The following is a 16,374-nucleotide window of genomic DNA, read 5'->3' as shown; positions in this document are numbered from 1 at the left end:
AGTTCATGTGTAGAGCCCCTGGTGATACTTCGAGCAAAGTTTCATGTTCTGTTGAACCTTCTTAGTGTTTTAAAAACAGCGATTTTTGATGCTATCATAAAAGTGCCCCATTCACAAGGCATTTAACCTAAAACAACAATACGGTCAAACTTAAAAGTGGCGTTTCCATTCTAATTATGCTTTTAAATGAAAGTTTGCCTCGAGTAGATTAACAAAAAGACCAGGTTGCATTTTGGCGAGAGTTACCCTTTAACTAGTTCTTGTGAAAATGTAATTCCTGATATCAGAAGACATTGTTACTAGTAAAAAGTTAATTCTTAATATCAAGAATTCACATTTTAAATAGTACAAATTGAATTATTGATATCAAAAATGCATATCCTGTGAATGAATAAAAGCTAAAATGGCGCCACAGCATGTCACTGTGTTTTAAATGATAAAAGCAATTCTTGATAATTGATGGTTATTATTTACTGAGGGATGTGCATCCATATTGACCAGAATCTCTAGCCAATCAACATTTTAAATTCAATGGAGCCTATAAATCAATAGTCAATGTCAATACATTGCTTTCCATCTTGCATTAGTGCAGAGTTGTAACTAAACCTTGACTGAGAGACTAGATACTCATCGTCTTGTTTTAAAACTATGAGGAGTGCCATCACGCCCATATTGTACTGGTCCCGACTCAAAACAGATGTTTCTTAACGCGGTTATCTTTTCAGAGCTGCAGTTTATAAACAAACACCGTTGTCCTTTGTCGTTTATTAAACATCATAAATCAACTCACATCAACTTAACTTTAGCTTACTGTTCTTTGCTGACATAAAACTTGGAGAGGAGAGCACACAAGTCTACCTGATAACTGTTGCCGCAATTAACTCTCATGGTGTGTTTCTCTCTCTCTTTTCATGACCAGAAGGATAGTTCCGCTTCATTTTCTCATCGATATTGTAAACATTGATTGACGCGCTTTGACACGAGGGGGAGTCGGGGCCCTACGCGGGGCCCTACGCAACTTGCGTAGTGTGCGTATAGGCTGATCGGCTCTGGATACACTTACGATAAAAAAAGAAATTTAAGGTTATGGTAAATGTGAAATATTAAGAAATAGTGTGAGTGATTAGAGATCACACCACACTATTTATGGTATACAAAAAACAAACAAAACAAAAAAACAGTGTGTATGTGTCCTTGTACTTTTCCTGAATATTCACTGTCAGAAAATTGTACCTTAGTGGTATCTTGTCACTAGGGTGGTAACGGTTAGCGTTGGGGGTTTGACAACTTTGTGCCTTATCTACCCACTAAAAGGTGCTTATTAGTACCTTAGACACCTTAAAGTCACAATGAAACAGGTTGGGACTGATATTTTCTTCTGTATTGTGACGTACATTCTAGTGTAACGCAATAAAAAAAAGTAGGGTGGAACTACACCATTTGTTGATTGGATTTTGAGATGTGGTTGTTGCACTCAAAATGGAGGCAGATGAACACAAGCTTTTAGAGGCAGGTTTAAGCAGACTAAATGGGTGCTTCTTAGTTCAAAGACTTTGTCCTAGTAGCAGCCTAGAAATGCAGCCTTATGTCAACAAGCGCTGACAAAGGCCATCTCATTTTGAAGGATCCTTGGAAGTCTGCGTTTCATGTCCTTCATACGGCTTATTTTGAAGAATGCATCGGGTGTATTCATCCTCCGGTCACCCACAATCTTTTGCACACATTCCAATTCACGATAAAGAATTAGTACAAAATTAAGCACTGAGCTCGCCAATTTCATTATGTATATCAAGACAAAAAAATTATATTTTGGAGATGGTGTTATGTTTTCTTTTGCTTTGTTGTAAATTAATCACTTTATGCCAAACTGTCCACAATGTAAACCACTTGGAGACCACGGATGGTTGTAATTCACTGTATTGCATTAATAGTAAATCAGTTCATTTAAAGATTTTTAATACAAAGTATTTAACCATAGATTAAATACGTCTCATTCTAAATTGATATACCAAGTATGGTGTCCCATACTCACCCATCGAAGTGCGTATACAAAGCAGTGAGTATTGAACACACACCGGAGCAGTGGGCAGACATTTTTTGCTGCGGCACCGTGATTGGGGGTTAGGTGCCTTGCTCAAGGTCACCTCAGTTGTGGGTATTGAGAGTGGAAGAGAGCACGGTACATTCAACCCCACTTTCATTTCCTGCCGGTCCTAAGACTCGAACCCGCATCCTATCTGTCCGACTATCTGTCCATTAGGCCACAACTGCCCTTACTCTAGTCAAGTCAAGTCACATTTATTTATATAGCGCTTTTTACAATACAGATTGTTTCAAAGCAGCTTTACAGAGATAACAGGAAAATAATGCAAAAAAGTTTGTTTCCAGAAGAAAATAGCGTCACAGTCCAGCTTAAAGCTACACTGTGTAGGATTTTCTCCCATCTAGTGGTGAAATTGTTTATGACTACCAACTGAATTTTACTTTCTAGCCCCTCCCATTCCAAGGGCATTTTAACTCCTACGGTGGCTGTATTATTTCAAATCTGCCGGCAGTCGCGAGTAATCTCCCCCTCGCATTCGTCACGGTGCCACTGAGTGTAAAAACGCGAAAGGCGAAGCTCGAATTTCCAGGTATGTCCCTCTTTGGCTAATGTATTTTCAAGATGGAGGCGCAACATGGCTGCCGCCATTCGAGCGACTCGCTCATATGTATTCTAAATGGCAGATTCTACGCTTACGAGAATACTTGATTAGTTGGTATAAGTAATTACACATAAATGAGTACATATCATTTTGAAAGAACAAAGTGTTTTTTGCAAAGAATCAACTTAAAAAATAACAGTGTAGCTTTAAGTAAGTTCAGTGATGTTTCATTTTTGTTTTTAAAAGAGTTATTAATTGAGTTCAACTTCATATATATATATACTGTATATATATAGCCGCTCTGGAGTAAACCGTGATGTTATCGTCCAGCTCAGTTCAGTTCTTGTATAATAGTGTCAATGCAGGCAGATCAATATTATTGTTGAATATTAAATTAAATGTTACATTTAATGTCCCCAACTTAGCAAGCCAAGCCAATGGCAACAAAGGTGGAAAAAGGCGACAGTGGCAAAGAACCAAAACTCCATCAGGTGCCAGAATGGAGAAAAAAACCTTGGGAGAACCCAGGCTCGGGGGGCCAGTTCTCCTCTGGCCAATGAACGAACAGTGTATGATTATGGTTCAAGCAGCATTATAGGTCAGAAGTCAGATTGGTTTGGAACAATCAGAATATTATCCAGTTCCATCTCGTTGAAGATCTGAGTCACGCCGGTATGGGGATGGGTTTGTTGAGGATCAGTGCTGATGGCTGTCGTGTCGATGAGGCCTTCACAGGGGAGAGTCTAGTTGACACAATCTCTGCTGACACTTCAGGGATGCGTTGTGGTCGTGTCTAGGTGCAGGTCCTCCATCTGGTCTGGATACGGCCCGGATCCGGCTGACTACATCATGCGTTGTGGTCGTGTCTAGGCGCAGGTCCACCATCTGATCTGGATCCAGCTGATTACAGTAAACCTCGGAATAAGCAGAAAGACTAACATTAGCATAGATTCCATTGTTCTTATGATGTAACGAGTACATTGGGCATTATAGGAAGTGTTCCCAATTCCGGCTAACCTAATTTATGCAGCCTCTAGTGTCTAATGCTAAGAAGGACTCTAGCCTAAGCCTCAGAAGGACTGGACTAGGAAGGTCAACCCACTAGGATTTCTAATTCTAATTCCTTCTAATTAAGAAGCACCTGTTGATTGGAAAAGACCTGCATGCGTCTATCATTTTCACTGTTCTGACATTTTGATTTAACATTACAAGGTCAAAAAAATATATAAATAAAATAAAAATGAAATGCACAGATGAATGGTTAACAATAAGATCGAGCTATATCCATTTAGAAAATAATGCATGTTTTCCATTTTTCCTTTTATGCCAACTTACTAGGCTACTATGAACCTTTTTAGGGATAAATATGGAACGAGGTATCCCTTAAAATGTACTGCCCCAAGGACAAGCAATTTTTGCTCATTTTTTTCTGTGAGTGCTCAAATTTGGTTGATTAATATTGGATTTAAATGGGATATTCTTCAGCTTTGCTTTTTCAACATTCAGGAGTTCACTCACGATCACTTTTCGAGAGGTCAATACATGGTTTGAATATTTAGAATGAGCATTATTCTTCTGTAGTGTCTAGCGAACAATACAACCTTTAAAACGTCTAATGACATAATTATCTGTCGGCGAACATTGACCTGACACATAGCGGTTAGGTGAGCGAACTTCCGGTGAAGTCCACAACCTCTTCTGTTCTGTGTGCGTGGCGAAGGCGGGACGTGTGACGTACACCGGCTGGAGCTCGAGGTGTTTATTGTTCCTTCCCGTCGAGGAGAGAAAAGGGCTGGCTTAGCGGAGGCAAATATCACACACGCTTTCTCTGCGGTTTTAGCTTCAAGGAGCCATTTTAGTAAGGCCAGCACAGGTTGATACAGGACCGGTTGGCCATGGCGTACGCGTATCTCTTCAAATACATCATAATCGGAGACACGGGTAAGCAGCGCCAGCGAGTCTGTTATTTCCGCAGTGTTGGAGTCAATGACGTGGTTCAAGCAGAGGCGCGAGGGGTGGGAGCACTGACAGCCTGTGTTTTTACGCTGCCTTTCCCTCCATCTGCCTCATGCTAATTCTTATCACATACATAAAGTTAATTCCTAATCGTGTGCTTCATGTCACGGCAGCGGTGTGTGGTTATGAGGCTGCCACGGTCTTTTGTTTTACATGGGTGGGGGAAGCTAGCAGGCAAGCTAAACGTTGCTTCATATCAGCTGTCTGCCTCAATAACAACAGCAGCATCTCTGCTTTCTATTAGCATGAGATGTTGAGCGAAAAAGCAACATGCTGTGTACGTGTCAGTACGTCTGGCTCAGTATTCGCTTGCTTTGCTTACATCTTGTTCTAGTCCAGTTAAAGGCCACAACCTGGCTAGTTAACGTTAGCCAACATCGCTAGCAGCTATTTACTCTGAAAATGGCGTTGGCCCGGTTGCGTTTTATCAGAGTATAAAACATTTAATAAGCAATGTATATATGATAAATTAACTTGCTTTATTACTCAAGTCCCACATTTATCGGTCAGGGTCATACAATGTGTGTTTTTGATGCTGGTATCCCCGTATATTTGTGGCCTGCTAGTGTTTTCACCAGATTTATGTCACTGTAACGTTAGGCCTTTCCCCAAGAGATACGGCAATAACAGACAATGTATTTCTGTCTTTAAATGCGTTTATCTGTCATTTAGTTTTGAACAGAAGTTTTACTTTCCCCAAAAAACTAATATTTTGCCAGAAATACATTAATATAATGCTGAGGAGAGAGCTGATGTTTAATTCAACCCAGCATTTTGCATCCACTCAATTCCAGGGAACGTGTTGGTTTATTTTTTTTATTTTTTATGTATTAACATTAAAATTAAGTTGATCCCATGCGCTTTGTACATACATATTTTCACGTTCTACTTGTATTTAAAATGCATGCATGTAATTACTTTCTAGCTCTAGTTTCTAGTTATGTCTATAATTACAATTATAGATATATAATTACACTATAAACCAGTGAACTTACCTGTATCCCATCTAGATACAGCAAAAGTGTGTTGAACATGAATGCAATAAGTGCATTGTACCTAACATTTTTTTTTCATTTTTTTTTTCCCCCCAAGTACATAATTGTTAAAGACACCTAATATAAAGTGGGACTGGGACCATTTTTGTCCTCTAAATAATGCTGTGATTTACATATAAATTAGCTCTAGATTCAACTGTAGGACCAATGTTGTATTGAGGATTCTGTTGCACTGACACAGCATTAAAACCATCATAAGACATAATAAATGCATCTTGAAACTGGGGGCTTTTATGTTGCAAATATAACCTTCAACAAGCTTTTCATTGACAGACTAGGTAAGTTTGCTTCGTTGACTGTGAAGTGTCTTTTCTGTCTCATGTGGAAATGCAGCGGTGGTGCTCTACATTTTTTGGAAGACTGAACCTTGTAGACTTTATTCTTTTTGCAAGTGCAGAACAGCAGGGGTAGTTTTTTTTAAAAATTATTATTAAATTAGTGCATTCACATAAATGCGAATTAGTTTTAGCCCACATTAAGTGTCTGGGAACATGATATGATAGTCTCATCTCTGAGTTTGATTTCCTTTTTGTCTGTGTGTGGGACTGCTAACATACATGAGTTAAAGTGATAGTTCACCCAAAAAAATTGTTCCAGACTTGTATGACTGAGTTTCTTTTGCAGAACACAAAATAACCAAACAGTTTTGGTGAACATTAACTTCCATTGTATGAACAAAAAACCCTGAGACATTTCTCAAAATATCTTTATTTGTGTTCCACAGAAGAAAGTATGTCATTCAGGTTTAGAACTATATGAGGGTGAGTAAATGGTGAAAGCCGTTTTTCTTTTTGAACTATCCCTTTAACTGTCTAGGCCTAATCTAGAATAGTTTGTAGTGTACCATAACATCTGATGATCAAGTTTGTTGTGGGCCAAATTATTTCAACATCTTGCCCAACACTTCCACATGCACAGTGGTTTTCTACATTTTGAATCAGGCCTTGGGTTGTTCTCAAGACAAATGCAACCATCATATAAACTCTACAATGCCTGATGCATTTCATAAGACTCTGAACAATAGTAAAATTGGGTTTGTCAGACTTAGTTTGGTTATAAAAGTGATGTTAGTATGTGTAAACAGGCTCATGCCTCTGCACGTTGCTCAACCCAAGTCAGTTGATGCTCATCTGAAACTTGATCTAGCTAGTCAATACCAGGCATCATGAGACTGCATCTTGCCTTGTGTTCATGATTGTGGTATAAGTTTGCACTTGCAGTGTTAAAACTTGCACAAGTTTTGTTTTGATTTTTTGACAAACTATATTTGCAGTTATTCATTAAGCAGACACTTTTATCTTAAGTTACCCACAAATGAAAAAAATAAGCATAAGTGGTTAGTTTAAATATACAAGTATACCAACTATACAAGTAGTGCTACTTTACATTTCTCTTGAGCACTTCTATGCAAGTGCAGAACAGCAGAGAAAGTTTGCATTCATTCATATTCGCTATAAATATTAGTTTTAATCCACTTTAAGTGTTGGAGAACATTGATTAGCTCACCCCTGTGAGTTTGATTTCAGATGCTTACCATGACTATACTGCCATATATATAACACTACAGGGTTAGATTGAAGCAGTAGCATCTAGCTGTTACCACATTATTTATGTTGTCACCATTATTCACTAGAAGACAATACATCAGCTCACAAGTATTTTGTAAAGCTGTTTTTCCCCCCTCAATTTAGTTACTTAATTGTTCTATAGGCTGTGTAGTGTTTGCTGTAGGTGAGGCTGCACAATACACATTGTAATTTCATCATTGTTGTGTTGTCTCCATACATCTCTCTTGTGAGCGCTCTTTGAATGCTGCTCGCTTGCTTGGCAACTGCTGTTGCTCATGGTAACGCCTCCTCCTAATGTCATAAGCATTTAACCTGTTTGTGTATCATGGCAGATCCTCTAATCTCATTTTGGTGGACGAGTTTTAGTTTTGCCAATATAAAATGTCTTGAACTGATGATTTTACTCAATGTAGTTAGTTTCATATAGAATCAAGTCCATGTAAACTAGCATGTGACATTTTGGTAATGAGTAATACAGGTAATAGTTTAAAGTGCAGAGAAAGCTATATATATTTTACATACTCACTTTACACAGTGAATAATGAAAAGAAAATTGCATATGAGATGTCTGTTTTTTATGTCAGTCCATCAGGTAATTGGTGTTACATGCTGTGATCTCAAACTAATCTGCCTTAATGTAACTGATAAATTATTTGTCTTTTCTGTTTGTCTGATATTGATCTTAATGCATGAGTTTTGTTGTTCTCATTCATCTTAGCAGTAGAAAAATAAGATGGTCTTACAATGGCTTTAATTAAACCATTTGTTTATGCAAATTGTTGGAAAATGAGGTGAAAGGGGAAAGCCAGTTTTGGCTTCACTACAGAAATGACCCTATCTTTTTTTTATATATATATATTTTCAATTAAATCCTGAACAAATGATTTTGATGTAATGGGATACAGCAGATGTATAGGCCTGAGGCTAATTGTGGCCATTCACACGTGACCCTCTGTGTTTGCTTTGCAGGTGTGGGGAAGTCGTGCCTATTATTACAGTTTACAGATAAGCGCTTTCAGCCAGTGCACGATCTCACTATCGGTAAGGCTCTTTTAACCCAACCATATATTTTCTCATTAATTAAAACAGCAGGAATGGGTCTCATTAGCACAGGAAACAGACTGGTGTCAGTCTCCTTCAAGTGTTTTACTTTATAAAACCACATAATAGCAAAATTTGTTTCATGTTTGAAGCTGCACAAATCTGGATAAAATGACTATCACGTTGATATTTGTATTATATATATATATATATATATATATATATATATATATATATATATATATATATATATATATATATATATATATATATATATATTAATTTTTTTAATAAGTTTGAATGAATAATTCAATGAATCGCTCATAGAGACTTGACTTGTTTCATTACTGGATGAATCAGTGTTTTTGAACGAATCTCTTGAATAAATTTAGCATTAAGATCACGTTGGTATTTTAAAAATCGTGCCGCTCTAGTGTTTGAGGCTCTATCCACTCTATATGAGCACATTCTACACAACCTGGGTAAATAAGTGTATTTAAAGATGCCATTTGGTAACTATTGTCAAGTTTTATATCACTAATGCTTTAAAATAAAAGATCTGATCCGTGGTGTTGATGCAAATCTGAGGTGATCTGTTCACTGCTGTGTCATCGCCTGAGTCATGAATCAAGCTCTGCCTTCATTTGTCTTGACAGGTGTTGAATTTGGAGCGCGAATGATCACTATAGATGGCAAACAGATAAAACTTCAGATCTGGGATACGGTAAGATTACAGTCATCTGATTTTACATACATCTTATTTGTGCAGAGTTTGTTTCTATGTGTGATCATTTAGGTCAAATTCATGGCTTTAGTAAATGATATGAGTGTTACCATGCCTGATATATGAAACTGACACAGTTGAGACAGTGTTGAGGGAACATGTGTTTCCTGATTTGGCAGATTTGCCCTTACAATAATGCTAACTCAGCAATATGCCTGAGGCTGCTCATGGGAGCTCAGTTCTGCTGTCAGGTTGTTTTGAGCCAGTCACATGACATCGAACCTAAATGTCATGGGACTAATGATTCTAGAGACAATGGCATGATAATGCTTATTGGCACCAAAAAGAAATTCATACAGGTCTGAAACAACTTGAGGGTGAGTAAAGGATGAGCAAATATTTATTTTTAAGTGAACTATTCCTTTAAGAGCCCTCCAAAAATATGTACTACAAGTAAATGTTGCTTGCAATGGATTTTTTATTTCTCTTCTTCAAAATCCATGGATATTTTTTAACTGCTGTCAATAAATGGAGATGCTCTTTGCAGCCAAATGGTGTAGTTATGACACAAACCAGCAGGGCATCCCTTGCTTCATCCACATGCTCTCTTTTTCTTAAGCCCTGCCCTTCAAAGAAAGGTCAACAAACCTGATGTCTTGTTCAAAATGATTGACAGGGCGAAAGTGTTTCTAATTAGTTTTCTAATTTCTAATGTTTATAAACAAAACAGCATTTATTTGAATTATATTTTTAACATCATAAAGGTCTTTTGTCACTGTTAATCAATTTGATAATTATTTGTATAATCTTACTGACCCCAAACCTTTGAACAGTTTTTTTTTCTTTCTTTTCCTTTTTTCCTGATTACCACTGCAGTTCTTCATAGTGAAAGACCCAAACTAAATATTTTGTTGAATTGTGGAGACTTCATTGTGTCTATCAAAATATGCCGCCTTGAATAGAACTTGATTTTTATAAGCATTCCTTGAAACTGGGGGTATGTTTGTTTTATTTACATAGCTTTTAAAACCTTGTCTCAATTGACTTGGATCATTTATTTGCCAGCATGTATAAATGTTTTTACAATATAGCAGCAGACTTGTTTAATCTTCCTCATGTAGGAAATGCAGTCATGAAATGTTAATAAAAAAAGTCTTGGCTGCACATAAACACATTGGCCAGCAGAGGGAGACAACATATCAAAGGCCATGATGTTTTCGTCATAGCGTCAGTATTTGTAGTATATATCAGATGTCTTGTTTTTCTTCTCTTTTGTATACTTGTATACTCTCTTAGAAGGTTGCAGTTCTCATAAGCGATGCAGTTATGCATGTGTAAAGAATAAATGAAGAGACATTAAACGTTAAAAAGGATGTTTTCCTGTTTATAGCCAGTTTGTAAGGGCGAGGCTGTCTAATGAAAAATGTAATGTCGGAATAATTAGAGGTAATCATGCCGTGGTTTTTTTTGGTCTGGCTTTGAAGTGATGATGTCACCTAAATTGTACTGTGTGTTTAAATGCACCATAAATAATTTATTTCAAGGTTATTTCAACAAGCTCTGTGATAAAATGAGAGAAGATGGGGATGAGGGGGTGGGTGTTGGATGAAATAACAGGAGAAATCTGCATGTCTGGCCTTCCTGTAACCTTTCACTCCAGCAGATGGCAGGCATAACAGTGTCATTCATCATTTATTCACAATGGGCTCCATTAACTCTAATGTTAACAGCTGCCCCGGGGAATGGGTTATTGAATTCAAATACGTGCTCCTGGCTTATTTGCCTGCTGTCAAAGGGGTTGGGTGGACCAGAGGCCATCTTATACCATGACACGCCGTTGAATGGTGGCCGTACGCTGGGGGCCGGTAGATTTGAGAGGCGTCAGTGATGCTCCAGAGAAGCGTTATGGGGTGGAGGGTCTGTGCATGGGATGTCACAGTGGTCTTTTAGAGCTGGAGTTCCCAGGGTAACACCAGCCTGGAGGAATTGTGGTGAAGATGGTTTACGCACAAAGTGTATACCCTGTGGACATTGTTGGCACCTCATTGTTCCTTATAAACAGGCTTTTACTGGTGGCATGATCCCTGTGTCTTTGTGTTTCAGGCCGGACAGGAGTCCTTCCGCTCAATCACCAGGTCTTACTACAGAGGTGCAGCTGGGGCTCTGCTAGTTTATGACATCACAAGGTGAGACCAAACTCCACTATCTTGTCGTCTCCAGTTTCAGGTCTTAACTACAAAGATTATTCTTGTTTAATTCACTGTAAAAAAAATTATGTGTGGATGTTTGTTATATATTTGCAGAAGGGACACTTTTAATCACTTGACAACTTGGTTAGAAGATGCTCGTCAACATTCCAACTCTAACATGGTCATCATGCTCATTGGAAATAAAAGGTCAGTGTACATCATCATCATTATTATTTTTATTAGTAGTAGAAATAGTCTATTTATATTATTTATCTAGTACATATTGACTGATTTATTTTATATATAATACAGTTTAATTACAGCAAATGAGATGTGAGAAGTAAGAGTACATAAATTCTAAAATGACGATTTGGATCTAAACCCTGGTGTAAATTGGACCGGTTTACACCACATTTACTCAATTAATTTAAGTTTTCCATTTTCAGTACATTAATGATTTAGTTCTTTTGAACCTTCTATTAATTAAATGATCCTGAAACAAAATATTTAATAGTTTCCACAAAAATATTAAGCAGCACAACCATTTTCAGGATTGATGATGATAATAATAAGAAATGTTTCTTGAGCACCAAATCAGCATATTAGAGTGATTTCTGAAGGATCATGTGACACTGAAGATAGATGCTGAATTTCAGCTTTGCCATCAGAGGAATAATTTACATAAAAAATATTTAAATTGAAAACAGTTATTTTAAATTGTACATTTAAATTAAATCTTTTGAAATAAGCAAAATCTGATTTATTTCCTCATGCCAGTGATTTGGAGTCACGGAGAGAGGTGAAGAAAGAGGAAGGAGAGGCCTTTGCCAGAGAACATGGACTGATCTTCATGGAGACTTCTGCAAAGACTGCATCAAATGTAGAAGAGGTAAAACAGCTCTTGTGTGGCTCAGAGGTCTTCAGTGCCTGTGTCGTGATTTATGTTTGCATTCTTGTGCGAAAACATGTGCACATACATGCATATAGGTAACACCCTAGGGACACAGACTGGGGAGAAAAACATTCGGATCTCTACGGTGGAAGCCAAGAAGCTAAAGCAGGGCTTAGAGCTGGCTTTAAAAGAGTGGGATGTTAAATTGTGGAAGTCCCTCCCCCATCCTCCCACCCAAAGTCGCCTCAATGATTAATTTGTCTCATTAGTGTCGTGTGAATTCTCCTGACCCTTCCCCCACCCCTTTATGACGTTTCAATCTCCTATTTAAGGTTCATGCATATTCATAGATTCCCTGCCACACACACACATCCGCAGATACAAGCGCACACATCTGTGGCACTCGCTCAGCCATCTCTTTCTCTCTCTGTGGTAATTGAGCCACAGAGGACTGATAGCTCTGGAGAGCTGAGAGGCAGTTGCACCAAAAAGCAAAGCAGCTCTGTTAATGAGGCTACGAAGTGCCGGTGGCAGGTCTTAACACTTTAAAGGTGAGCCATGCAGACGGCCGTGTTTATCTTCTCTGGGTGACCAATGTGTGCTCAACTCCAGTAATAATAGACACCATCACTTGCAGCCAGATGGGGGCACCAGCCTTCAACTGTAAAAACCTTGACAGTTTGAACACTTCAAGTTAATCGTATCTGTTTTATCTGACTTGTTTATTCATGAATTATATTGATCCCAGTATGCAGTATTGTTTTGATTCCAGTACTGGTTGTTTTGCACCGTCTCATTTAATTCAGTATGAATTCTGTATGAGTTTATCATCTTAAGCAGTTAAAGAATAGCATTTTAATCACATGGATAAAATATGGTATTTTTTTGTGTTTCAGGCATTTATCAACACAGCCAAGGAGATTTATGAAAAGATCCAGGAGGGAGTCTTTGATATAAACAACGAGGTAACCCATATGACAAGGAAGCACATTCTTTGTTTGCTTTTACAACTTTAAAGTAATTGGGTCAAGAGGACTTCCTGTTGCGTTACACTGAAATCCATTATGCATGGTCTGGTGGGTGAATTCAGAAACTACATTTACAAACTATTTCCTGGAAGGTGAAATGTGTCATTTTGTTAAAATACTTGCTACTTTCCCTACTTGATTTACAGAGACAATGTTCAGTAGGATTTTCTTAGGATGAATCCCCCCAAAATTAAACATTGTGGCTCTGTGACCAGTTTAAACAATGGTGTGAGTTTGGGGTTATTATAGTTTTTTTTTTTTTTTTTTTTTTTTTGGGGGGGCTAATTTAATTCAGTTTTGTGACAAATTAAGCACTGCACCTTTAACTTTAGTGAAAGCTTCTTCTATATTATAGACACTTTGTCAGAGTTTTTCATCAGTAAATAGGTTTAATAAAAAAGTAAAGTCATATACTAGAGCAGGGATAGGCAACTCCGGTCCTGGAGGGCCGCTGTCCTGCAGAGTTTAGCTTCAGCCCTGATAAAAACTCACCTGCCTGTATCTATCTAGTAATCCTGAAAACATTGATTGCCTTGTTCAGGTGTGTTTAATTAGGGTTGGAGCTAAACTCTGCAGGACAGTGGCCCTCCAGGACCGGAGTTGCCTATCCCTGTACTAGAGTCTCACATTGGATGGTTGATGCACTTTGTACTATGGTGATTGTTTTCCCACAGTAGCCACATTGTTGTCCTCAAATCTATGCAAATTCAGATGTAATAGCCAATGTAGCATAGCAGATATTATTGTACTGGTTTGCACATGATGCAGGCATTGTAACAGCCCATAAAATGTTTAGGAATGTAATGGTGGTGAATACTTGACAATTACATAAACCCATAAGACTGAAGTGAGAGGAGGGAGCAAGGTTACAACAAACACAGATCTGCTCCAGGGAAAGCTCCACACAAGCCCTCCAGCCCTTCAGTTTCTCTCTACTGGCTGGTAGCCAACACATAAATTCCTCACATTTCGTAAGTTACAGCTGGTTGAATGGAGGTGAGCCCAGTGCAGCTATTTTATTAGAGTAGTAGGAAGAGTTTTTTTTATAAAGAAGAAAGTTAAGGCACAGCATCCAAACCACATCAGCTGATAGATATCCTGGCCAGGAACCTCAAGGCTCACATGTGAGCTCACCCCAGATCACTATAAATCAGATTTGGCGCAGTGTGGAGTTTCCTGAGAACGTTACAAAAGCACAGCTTCGCTACGGCATGTCTGTTTTGAACACGAGCCCGCTTAAGGGAAAAGTTGGTGCGGTGGATGCCTTTGTGTGATGAATGAAAGTGCCACCAGCTTGGGTGTGTGTGTATTTTTAAAGCTCTGGCAGGTTTCCCTGCGTTTCTGAGTTACCGCTGGAATAACACTCCAGAGGTTCTCCCGCCTCAGTGCTGACAAAAGCGGCCCACTAATTCAGGCCTACAGGGGCTGTTGTCTGCTTAATACAGCGTTATACCATAATTCCTCATGGATTCTTTTTACTTTATGGAAGCAGAGGTTCAAATTGTATGGTCTCTTGTCATCTGAAATGGAAATAAGTGTTTAAATGTCTTGCATGTTTTATTTGTGTGTGCAGGCTAACGGCATCAAAATTGGACCCCAGCATGCTGCCACCAACTCCACGATGGGCGGCAGTCAGGGAGGACAGCAAGCCGGAGGGGGCTGTTGCTGAGCACTACCCTTTACCCCCCAGTCTCCTTCACACACCCCTCCGCCCCTTACGTTTCTACTGGACTGGTCGGGCTCACTAACATTTTCTTAACCTCCCACAACCCAGGCCCCGGATTCAAATCATATGTTAGATGGCTGTCCAAAACAAAAATATTTATAAAGTCCAGGTCCTCTTCAAACCTCCTGACAAACTCCTGAAGCCTGTTTGGGCTACAGAAGACATTATATGGTTACTAGTAAGGAAAAAGGCAGGAGCTTTGGAGTTATTATGGTAAATATATATTCATGTTTGTTTCTCAGCAAATTGTTTTTGCCCTTTTGACTTCAAGCTGAACTGTATTAAACACTACAAAGTCATCTATAGTATTTTTAATCAGTTTATGTGGGTGAATTCAATGAAAACTGTGGTGAACTCTGAAGTCAAAATAAAAGGAACGTAGAGCTGGTCTAAAAAAAAGAAACAGCTGTTATCAAAGTGAAGAAGTTAAAAAAGAAAAAAAGCAGGACTGTTTTAAATCTGTATTTATCATTCACATTCTGTATATATAGTTATCATTTCTTGCTTTGGTGTACGTTGACTGAGCTAGAATTCTGTACTGAATTTGCTTAAATTCTATACTGTATGAATAGAGCTTGAAACTGCAACAGTATTGCGATATTTCCAAAACCTCTTTGACACCATTTTAAGGTAATCTTTTACTTCATTTATTTTAGTTTGGTCCTGCCATCTGCCTTGACCCCTCGTAAACGTGCCCCCGATCCTCTTCTCTGTATAGAAACTCTGGCTCTATATACCTATTTTAATGCCAAATTTGTGTTTACCTGTGTTCTAAAATCATGGCTCCAGATATGGATCACCTCTCCAGAACTAGATCTGCTGTTTGCCTTAAAAGATTTTGGGACGTCAAAACAATGACATATTCATGTTACACGGGATCATTTCAGTGATTTACGTGCAGTCGTATATTGCATATGATAACGCTAGACTCACTTATCCATTAGACAGACACTCACGCATACATGCCTGTACTTATATATCCATACAAGTCGTCACATATGCATGCATTAGTATGCATATAAATATATCTATTTTTTTCCTCTCTTCAAAATTAATTTTCTCCGATGCAGTCCGCTGTGTAAAGTCAGTGCAGATCCACATTAATTTAGGTGTCTGAGTGATTGTGTAAAGACTTGCTTTCTCTTGGCACTATGTTGTTAATAGATATATGGTGAACATCTTGTCTGTTGTGAAAGGGGTGTGATAAAGCCAAACCTGGAGTAACTTTGTGACCCTCGACTTTATTTGCTGTGTTCTCAAAATGAAATGCTATCACGAAAAAATATAATAAAACCTTCTAAACTCAGTTTGCTTATGTGCAGTTTTTATACAAAGCACTGGCTTTGTGTTGGATTGCATATGAATAAAGTGTCTGTTTAAGATAAAATGTATATTTTGCTGTTTTTATGCCATAAATGTTTGTTTTAGTTTAGAACATTTGTAAAAATCATCCGATAATACATGAACCACAGCGTGTAACGACTGATGAT

The 16,374-nt window shown here is 38.2% G+C and overlaps 1 protein-coding gene across 1 annotated transcript; it reads left to right on the top strand.

The window, feature by feature from the left end:
- Positions 1-4,356: 4,356 nt before the first annotated feature.
- rab2a (RAB2A, member RAS oncogene family) lies at positions 4,357-16,190 on the top strand. Its single transcript, XM_084120782.1, has 8 exons — positions 4,357-4,586; positions 8,254-8,325; positions 8,982-9,049; positions 11,153-11,235; positions 11,353-11,445; positions 12,016-12,127; positions 13,027-13,095; positions 14,732-16,190. The coding sequence occupies exons 1-8, from the start codon at positions 4,541-4,543 to the stop codon at positions 14,825-14,827; spliced, it is 639 nt and encodes a 212-aa protein (XP_083976908.1). The 5' UTR covers positions 4,357-4,540; the 3' UTR covers positions 14,828-16,190.
- Positions 16,191-16,374: the final 184 nt, after the last annotated feature.

Source organism: Abramis brama (assembly GCF_963993115.1).
Source record: "Abramis brama genome assembly, chromosome: 7".
Taxonomy (NCBI): Eukaryota; Metazoa; Chordata; class Actinopteri; order Cypriniformes; family Leuciscidae; genus Abramis; species Abramis brama.
This window is presented reverse-complemented; position numbering and strand designations above follow the sequence as displayed.